At 35.4% G+C, this 10,423-nt stretch overlaps 1 protein-coding gene across 2 annotated transcripts in view; it reads left to right on the top strand.

Moving 5' to 3' along the window:
- The first annotated feature begins 9,539 nt into the window (after nt 1-9,539).
- LOC131069473 (heme oxygenase 1, chloroplastic) overlaps nt 9,540-10,423 on the top strand; it is a 145,434-nt gene continuing 144,550 nt past the window's right edge. The window contains exon 1 of one of the 2 annotated variants that reach the window (XM_058004910.2): nt 9,540-10,085. In XM_058004910.2, coding sequence (XP_057860893.1) covers nt 9,629-10,085 — 457 coding nt within the window. In that variant the 5' untranslated portion in view covers nt 9,540-9,628. The remainder of the gene's footprint in view (nt 10,086-10,423) is intronic. The other variant, XM_058004909.2, reaches the window with a different exon arrangement.

Genomic DNA, 10,423 nt, shown 5'->3' with positions numbered 1-10,423 from the left:
ATCTGTTCCATTGAGAATGACTTGGGGGGAATTAAATCGACCCTTCCTATTTCTGCATCTGCTAACCCTTTTGAGGTTTTGGCCTCATCAGAAGTGGGCATCATAGATAATTTAGCCATGACTTCTCCTAAGTCGAGTAAGAGTTTACCAATTGTTCAAACTACTCTAATTAGGGCTTCATCTGTGGTTTCTCCTGGTAGGGGTAGGCCTCCAAAGAACCGTAAGACTCAATTGGAAATTGATGCTGGGATTCAGCAGACTTTGTCTCTTTCTCCAGGTGTTGGGAAAGGGAAGCATTCGGTTTCTCTTGGTGTTGCTATGAAAGGAAGTGGTACTCCTAAGGGCAAGAGGAGTAAGAGGTCTATTATTAGTCCTCCTGTGACTAGGTCGGGGGCTGTGCAGCGTAATCTTCAAAGTAGTTTTGGAGAAGGAAAGTCTTCTCCGTCTAAAGGAAAGAGGGGAGCCTCGATCTCCCCTCGAGAGCAATGAGAATTATATCTTGGAATGTTAGGGGCTTAAATGACCCTAACAAGAGGCGCTTAATTAAGTCCTAGATGGACTTAGTTAAGTGTGATATTTTCATGTTGCAAGAGACAAAATTGTCAAAGGAGTCTGCTGATTTGGTTTTTTCTTCTTGGAGAAAGTGGGAATTCCTCTCCTCTCCAGCTTGTGGTGCATCAGGGGGTTTGGCATTGCTTTGGAATAACTATAACATTGAGGTTGAGCTAGTTGCTTCTACTATAAACTGGATGTTGGCCTTAGTTAAAAGCAAGCTTTCGAAGGTTAAGTTTTGGCTTTTTAATATCTATGCTCCTTCTGGTATTCAAAGGAAGACTAAATTATGGGGAGAACTTAAGAGGATTTCCTCCCCTTTAAGGCATGATCCCTTTATAATCTTTGGGGGGCATTTTAATGCTATCACTGACTTGGGAGAAAAGAAAGGAGGTATTCTTCCTAATAAAAAAATTATGGAAGACTTTGGGATGTTCATTAAGGACATGTGTCTTTTTGATTGTCAGTTTCATAATGGGATTTTCACATGGACAAATATGCGAAGAGATTTCTCTCAGATTGCGGAAAGGTTAAACCGGTTTTTGTTATCAGATGTTTGGATTGATTCAGAGTTCAAATTTTTTTCCTCTATTCTTCCAGTTTCAGGGTCAGATCATTTTCCAATTTCCCTATCAATTCTGGAAGATAAAGCTCCTTTTAAGTCACCTTTTAAATTTGAACCTATGTGGTTTAGACTCTTCCTTTTTGCCTTTGCTCAAAAAATGGTGGAGTTTGCTCCTTATTGCTATGGATCCTGAATGTTTCAGATTGCTAAGAAGTTGAGATTTTTGAAATTTAATATTAGAGATTGGAATATCTTGCATTTTAAGAACATCTTTCAGGAAAAATAGAGGATTCAAGATATGATTGAATGTCTTAATTAACATGTAATTCAACATGGTATGGTGCCTCTTGTTTTTGATGAACTAAAATTGCTAAAAGCAGAGCTTGAAGAAGTTTTGTCCAGAGAAGAAATCTATTGGAGACAGAAATCAAGGGAGATCTGGCTTTCAGATTGTGATAGAAATACAAAAAAATTTCACTCTTCAACAAAAATTATGAGAAGTAGAAATAGGATATCTTGTATTGAGTGTCCAAATGGCAGACTTTTAACAGAACAGGAGGATATTGCTTCAGAGGCAGTTAGGTTTTTTAAGTCACTATTGTCTTCGGAGCATGGAGATCTTCATAATGATATTTCTTCTAATATTCCTTCTTTTGTATCTTTAGAAGGATAAAATGTTGATGTCTCCTTTTTCTTTGGATGAAGTTAAGAATGTTGTTTTTGCAATGAACCCTGATAAGGCTCCAGGGCCGGATGGATTTACTTCTTTATTTTTTCAGAAATGTTGGGATTTTGTGGGGAATGATGTTTTATTGGCCCTTGAGGAAGCTAGAAGGAATAGGTCTGTTTTGAAAGAGCTTAATACTACAATGATTGCAATTATTCCTAAGAAAGAGGTTACCAAGACATTTGCTGATTTTCGCCCTATTGCTTTATGTAATACTTTGTACAAGATTTTTACCAAGGCTATTTCTTTAAGGTTGGCTAAAATTCTACCTAGGATCATTTCTTTAGAACAAGGTGGTTTTGTTCTAGGAAGGGAGACGACAGAGGGAGCTATAGTGGTGCATGAAGTTCTGCATTCAATTTCTACTCAGAGAATCCTGACCATGATCCTCAAATTAGATATGATGAAAGCATATGATAAAGTAGAATGGGGGGCGTTGTGTGTTGTTCTACTTAAATTGGGCTTTTCCAAGGCATGGGTCAAATGGATTCATGCTTGTATTTCTTCTGCAAGGTTATCGGTTCTAATTAATGGCTCCCCTTGTGGTTTTTTCTCCTCTTCTAGGGGTTTGAGGCAAGGGGATCCCCTGTCTCCTTTCTTGTTCATTCTTCTAGCTAAAACATTCAGTTGGGCTATAAGAGCCGCTAAGCTGGAAGGGCTTTGGAAAGGAATTAGGATTCATAATGTTCCACAAAGCATTTCACATTGCTTGTTTGCAGATGATACCTTGTTATTTGGTCAGGCCTCTTTGGGTGAGGCAATAGTGATAAAGGGGATAATACAAAATTATGCATCCTTTTCTGGTCAGAGAGTCAATGTTGATAAGTCAAAGATTTTTTTCCTTCATGCTTCACAATTGGTTCAGGATAGATTGAAGATTTTTTGGGGATTTGCATATGGAAATCTTCCTTGTTCTTATCTTGGTATACCTTTCTTCATTAAGAAGGATAGAGTTGCGTTTTGGGATAAGATCATTTCAGTTATCTCTAGAAGGATCCTATCCTAGAATCATAGATGGTTATCTTTGGCTGGTAAGATTGTTCTTATTAAGTCTGTCCTAAATGTTGTTCCTATTTATCTCATGTCTGTTTTGCAATCTCCGAAAGCGGCTCTTGTTAGTTTGCAAGATACTCTTAGGTCCTTCCTTTGGAGTATTAATAAAGAACGTAAGAAGAAACTCCCTCTGGTAGCATGGGATAAAGTTTGTTTGCCTAAAAACCTTGGGGGCACAGGCATTAGGAGTTTGGAAAGTCAGAATTTAGCCTTAGGTGCTAAGTTGGTTTGGAAATTGTATGAGAGACCATTCTCCTTTTAGGCACAAATTATGTTTGCTAAATATTTAAATAACGGACCAAGAGAGTATGTCTTTCAAGTTTCTAATTTACCGTCTGGTTCAGCTATTTGGAATTTTCTATGTAAATGTAGATCAATGATTTTGCCTCATCTCTCATGGATTGTTCATAATGGTAGAAAGGTCAGGTTTTGGGAGGAAGTTTGGAATGGACATCCCCCTTTGGTGAACTCGAGGGATTGGTCTCCTTTAATTTCCACTCTTTCTTCCCTTTGGGGTGTCTTTGTGGCTGATTATTTTGAAATTGAGTATAGTGGGAATCTTAAGGTGGCAAAATGGAAATCAATTGAGTTTTTAGATATTGATCAAAATGTGAAATTGGAATATGAAAAGATGTTGAAGGAGAGAGTAATAATTCTTTCTGGTGCTGACGATGAGCTTATCTGGACAAGGAATATCTCTGGTAAGTACACAGTTAAGGATGGCTATAATTCTCTCTTGGTTGCTAAAGATTTATCTACTTGGCCATACAAGCTGTTTTGGCATATGGCTTGCCTCCCAAAGGCTGGTGCTTTTGCCTGGTTAGCAGTGCAGGACAGGGTCCTTACAGGAATGAGGTTGGACAGGTTGGGTATTACTGCAGTATTTTCTTGTGTCTTTTGTAATAAAAATTTAGAATCCTCTGGACACTTGTTTCTTCACTGTGATTTTGCCTATGCTTGCTGGCAGTGGTTGTTTGAAAAGCTTAATCTATCATTTGTTATTGGTAAGGATCTCCTTTCCCACTTTAGAGCTCGACCTCTCCTGTTTGCCTCATCTTTCTATGCATGTCTTTGGATTATTTCTCCATCTATTGTGATTTGGAATATTTGGTTAGAGCGTAATAATAGGATTTTTAAACAAACAAGTTCTTCCTTGGCTGAGCTTTTATTGAGGATTGAATCTTCCATCTCTAAAGTTGCTTTGTCTTTTATCTATAAGAATTTGGAAACCCTTACCTCTTTTTCTCATTGGGATGGTAGGGTAACTTGAGTTTGGAGAATGTTATCAGTGTTACCTTCTCATGGATCTATTTTAAATAAGACTAATGCTATAAGTAAGAGAAATTTTGCTTGCTAGAAACCTCCTCTGCAAGGGCACTTTAAATTGAATTTTGATGGTGCTTCTCGTGGGAACCCTGGCCTGGTAGGGGCAGGTATGGTAATTTATGATCATAAGGTAAGATTTGTTCAGGCTCGTTGTCATACGATTGGTTTCAAGTCTAACAATTGTGCAAAATTATTTGCTTTGTCCTTTGGTTTGGATATGGCTATATCTTTGGGAATTAAGGACTTGATAATTGAGGGTGATTCTATGGTTATTATTCAAACTGTCATGAAAAAGAAGTCAAATTGTTGGCAATTACAATATATACTTGATCATATTTTGCAAAAAATAGATTTTTTTGATTCCTTTTTGATTTCCCACTATTATAGGGAAGTGAATAAGATTGCAGATTTCTTGGCTAACTTAGCCATTGACAGTGAAGCTAATATGCGGGAGGTAAGTGTGGATGAGATCCCTTCCTCGGTTTTAGAATATTTGAAGTAAAGAAGGGCATAGTTGTAGTCTTCATCAACCTCCTTATTTGGTGTGGCTTTTCTTTGGTGTGGGTTCTGCTATGCTTGATCATAATGTTTATTTTGACAGGGTCTCTGATTATGGTTTCATTTCTGCTATGTGGTATCATTCTAACCAGTGGTTTGGAGAATTGTGTTTCATAGATAGGGGCGGTTCAGACTGGTGTTTTTGGCAGCAATGGATATGCATCCTTCGGTGATCATACTTTAATCTTCCTTCTATATGCTTCTGTTGGCGACTTCCTTTATATCTAATGCGGCTTATGTAATTGGGATGGGTTTTTTGATGTACTATGCCAATGGGCATTTGGTATTGGGTAGAATAGGTTTGTGTTACTTAAGCAAAACTGAAGGGTTTTCTTACTAGTTCTTTCCCTTTAGTGCTTTTTGAACCAGTCACTGTAAAAAACTTTTAAAATTTAATATAGTTCAGTGGTTCTATCCACTTTTATCAAAAAAAAAAAAAAAAAAAAAATATTATCATGCAACCAATATTTTAGATCATTTTTTTATGTTTTTTAAGATTTTTTCACAATTTTTTAATTTCATTATTCTCATTTTTATAAGATTTTATGCTTTGTTGGTTTTATAATTTTTTTAATTTCTAGAAGGTGGTGGAATTTAAAAAATCCTCCTTAAATTTGTATCTTTATATTTCAATAACAATTTTTATTTTGTGAATAACATTTATAAATTTTCCCAATACTTAAAATAATATGGATATTTATCTTTTTTGCCAAAAATTATTATTGAAATTTCGTTTATTTTGATAATAAATTATAGAATGATTTTAAATATATTATATATTTTTAAAAAGTATATGTTGTTCATCTTGTTCATAGGTTTTGTGAAAATAGTACAAAAACTCATTGAGAAAATCATAAAGCGGTTTTTTCCTTTCCAATTTTATTTTTTTGATAGAGTTCTTGATTGAAATTTAGGATTATAATGTGTAGGTTTTGTAATAAAAAAAAATGAAAGAAAAAGAATACCTACAACCTAAAAGAACTACCTATGACAACAAATAGTGAAGTCAAAATCTAAGCACTTATTCTAGGTTCACAAGATTGTGGGGTTTATAAGTTTTTAGAACTCAAATTAAAGAAGGTAAACAATTGATTGACTACAAAGTAGAAAACCAACAATTTTATGGAAATAGTATGGGTCAAGCTTAATGCATGACAATTTATTTTATCATAAAGCATTGATATAAGAAGGGAATAAAATGGTAGATTATCTTGTGCAACAAGCAATTGTTCAGTACAAAATCATAAATGAGTAATACATGTGAATTGTAAGAAGGATTGAGAAATAAAAAGATATCAGAATTCAATTACCCTTTCAAATTAAATTTTAATATTCTTGAATGCTTTTGTCATTACCAAAAAAGCTTGTTCATATAAAATATGAATAAGATATTAGAAAACTTGTTTGCTTTTACTTGTTTTCTCCACTTTTACAAGGAACCCTAAATTCTCCCATGACTCATATACACTATTTAGTATTCTTTAGTCTCCATTCTAGAAAGTCATCTACAAGAGCACGAAAATAGTGATATTTTGGCATCCAAAAAACAAATGTATTAATACACCCAACTCCATGAATATAGTGATTCATATTTTACATTGTACAAACATTTTGCATTATTCATAGTTCTAAACAAATTTACACTCAACTATATCTAGAACTCCAAACAATTTAGCCATATATTAATATCAACGTAACCATTGCACTTGCATTTGGTACAAGGGCTAGTTACATAGAGCAAAGAGCAACATATTTGACAAATCCAAGAACATAAATGCATAATTAGTGCAATCATATGCTTATGATACAAGATAGACGGTTAAAAACTTACCACTCTCAAAGTGTGGTGAACTACGTGATTTTCTCACAAAAATTTATTTCTAGATTGTTGGAGTTTGATATTGGGGAATGTCTTATGGAGATGGAATCAGATCACTCACCTCTTCTCATCAAGATAGGCATTTCTCCAAAGCAACCAATGCATTGGGTAGGTTCATCACATACAAAAGAAAATTCTTCCCAAGTGCAAAATCCTCATAAATCAACAAAATAAAGAAATCTTTAGTGCTAAACTAAAGCAACACTTTCAGGATCTAAAGAATAATAGAGATGATAATGCACCCAGCAAGATAGGGCCCCACAATCATAGTAGTTTTCTGATTCCAATCATTTACGAGGCTGTGAATACATGCAAAAGGTCTCACCCCAAGTTGGGGGCTGCAAACACTTTTTCGGCAAATCCATGGTATGACAAAGAATGTAAGGCAGCCAAGAGATCACTAAAAGAGAGATGTATAGACAAAGAATATAAGAAACAATATGAAAAATTTGTGCAATAAAAAAAAGCAAAATATGTAATTGAAAGAAGGAATGAAATAATCTGTCTTGGAAAGCATAATCCCAAAGGTTTTTGGAAAGAATTGTAGCAAAATGAAAAGAAGACTGAAAACAGTATTACAGATGCCCAATGGTTCGAATATGCTAGGCTTCTTTATGAGCGGGTTCACAAGGACTACCCACCCATTATTAACACATCAATGGAACTCTTCACAATGGATGATATTAAACAAGGAATAAAGAATTTAGCAAGTGGTAAAGCACATGACATAGATGGGTTACAAGCCGAATTCTTAAAATTGGGGATCGAGACTCTTGCCCCTCACATAAAGTGAATTTTCAATAACGTCAATCGAAAAGGTTTTCCGATGGAGTGTACAACTAGTGTGGTCATCTCTCTCTTTAAAAATTGAGATATCAATAATCCATCTAACTATCGCATGATTATGGTGAATCCTCTCTTTAGGAAGCACTTTGGGAGCATGGTAGAATGAAGGAACAATAGTTGGGCAGAAAAGGAGGGTAAGAGGATGAAAGGGCAAGCAAGCTTTAGGTCAAAGCACTCTACCATTGACCTCTGCATCACTCTTAGACAATTGATTGAAATTTTTTGGAATACTCAAGGTGAGGAAGCTTATTGTTGTTTTGTGGACTTCAAGAAGGCTTTTGACATGGTTCCTAGAGACAAACTATGGCACAAAATGGAAGAACTAGGCATACCAGATGTGTATAGAGCTATTGTACATAGACTGTATGAGAAGGTTAGAGCTAAAATCAGAACAAGTGAAGGTATGTCAGAATGTTTTGGCAGCGATATTGGAGTTAAGCAGGGCTGCCCTCTATCTCCCACACTTTTTGGTCTATACATTGATAAATTAGAAGCATGGTTAAGCATGACAAAGGGAGATGGTGTTCAATTGGTTGGTTATGTGGTGAAACTACTTTTATATGCTGATGATCTTATCCTAATTTTGAAATCAGCTCATGGGTTAAGGGAACATCTCAAAGCCTTAGAAGATTTTTGTCAGGAGGTTGGGATGCAAGTGAACATCAACAAGACCAAAATAATGATTTTCTCATTAAAAAGAAAAAGATAAACAAATCACCTTTCTTTTTGAAGGTAGTCTATTGCAAATAGTGAAAGAATACAAATATCTTGGGATTGACTTTCACTATAAGCTTAGTTGGGAGACTTGTAGAACAAAACGGATACAAGGAGGTTGGAAAGCCTCATACTTACTTCAAAATAGATGCATAAAAGCAGAACTATGGGATTGGAAAACTAGGAAAACCCTTTTTGGTTTATTGGTCACACCGGTTGTCCTTTATGGGTGTGATTTGTGGGGAAGTAGCATGTCAAATTGCAGGTGGAGACAACTAGAAAAGATCTAGAAACATCTTATAACAAGCAACCTCAAAGTTAAAACCATAGTTCCATATGAAATTCTATTAGCTGAAGCGGGTACTTTCCCATTGGAAGCATCAACATTAATTCAATTGATATGCTATTTAAAGAAGGTTGATAACATGGATAAACATCATTGGCCTAAAATGGTTGTGGAAGAGACGCTAGATAGGAGGCAAAAAACTTGGATCAAGCAAAACAACAATTGGATGAACAAGTGGGACATCAAGTTGCATGAGTGTCCTAGCACCGATAGTGAAATAAAAAATTATGTTATTGAAAGATTTCGAAATGCCATGTGGACAAAATAGATTGGGCAGAAAAAAGATTAAAACATCAAAGAGTTTAACTCAACAAATGACATGGTGACACAACATATTTAGGGGCTATTAAAGAGAAAGCGAGGATGCTAGTTGCACAATTGACAATTGGATCACATCACCTTAGATGTGATACCGGTAGGTGGAAGATACCCAAGGAAACATGGGAATAAAGAACTTGCATATTCTGCAATAAGGGGGCTGTGGAAACAAAATGACACTTAATCATGGAGTGCACAACGTATGAGGATATCCACAAACAATACGGAAATGGATTAAAGGTCGACAACATGCACCAATTTTTGAGGAAGATAGAATTAACCAAACTGCCAGCCCCCTGGTCAAAATTAATAGTAAGAGATCCAACATCAAAAAGAGTCTGAAGTCAAATTAAGGATGCTATTTTCGGTCCCATAAATTGTTTAGTTTCGTAGACGTTATTCAAATCTTTCATTCATTCAAAGATCAAAAGATTAAAAAATCCTAAAACCTTTATAAAAGTCTATCATCTTCAATTCTCAAACTAAATACCCCTCTCCATTTCACATATATATTTTCTAAAATAACATTTAATTTGAAAATTAAATATATCCACACATCAATATTAATTAATCTAAACTAATTTATACACGTGTATGCATTCTGTTGAATTTATATTAAACTCAGACAAAAGAGTATTTTACTTTTACCATTGTTTCCCCATGTCCATTTAAGAAGTTAGTGGTGCAGTGTCGCAAGCAAAGCAATTAACAGTCCAGAAGGTCTCCATTGAGTAGGACAGGGTAATGGCAATGACAGTGTATATGACGCCACAGCTACCAATATTTGGGCAAGACAGGCCAAGAGCAATTTCAGTGTATACGAGGCCAGAGCTACCGATATATAGGAATGACAGGGCAAGAGCCATGTCAATATATATGAGGCCACAGCTACCCAGATTTAGGCAAGACAGCGGAAGAGCAATGAGAGTGGGCAAGCCAATATTAATGTTATTAGATGCTCCTGCTCAAGCGGAGGAAAAGAGGAGAAAGTTGTTGCCTGGAGAGGCCAAGGGATTTACAGAGGAGATGCGATTTGTGGCAATGAGACTTCATACAAAACAAAAAGAGCCTCAATCTGATCCTCAACAACCTCAGGGTGCTTGGGAGGCTTCTCTAAAAGGATATCTCAGTTTTTTGGTGGACAGTAAACTTGTCCATGATAAACTTGATGCTATTCTACTCACATCACCTCATCCTTCTTGTAAGTAGACCAATAACAACAATTCTGTCATTCATTACTATTTATTTTTTATAGTAAAGTAATTGTAAGTTTTAAGTGCGTTATTTATGATCATTAAATATGGATTTTAATTTTTTATGAACCACTAGTCATGATTAGTATTGGTTGATTGAGATGAATTAAGTTTTGATAAATTGCCACATAATTTGATAAGCCGAGAAAACTCCACTTACATGAATATTTGAACGTGCGCTTCACTTTATCTTATAGTTTTTAGTTTACAGTTTGAAGTCATTTGCATTTTTCCCCAAAATATGCATATTGTAATGGTAGTGGCAACAGTCAGGTAACAACTTCAA

This window comes from Cryptomeria japonica, chromosome 11 (genome assembly GCF_030272615.1).
Source record: "Cryptomeria japonica chromosome 11, Sugi_1.0, whole genome shotgun sequence".
NCBI classification, from domain to species: Eukaryota; Viridiplantae; Streptophyta; class Pinopsida; order Cupressales; family Cupressaceae; genus Cryptomeria; species Cryptomeria japonica.
Note: the sequence above shows the minus strand (reverse complement) of the source record. Positions and strands in the feature narration are given on the sequence as shown.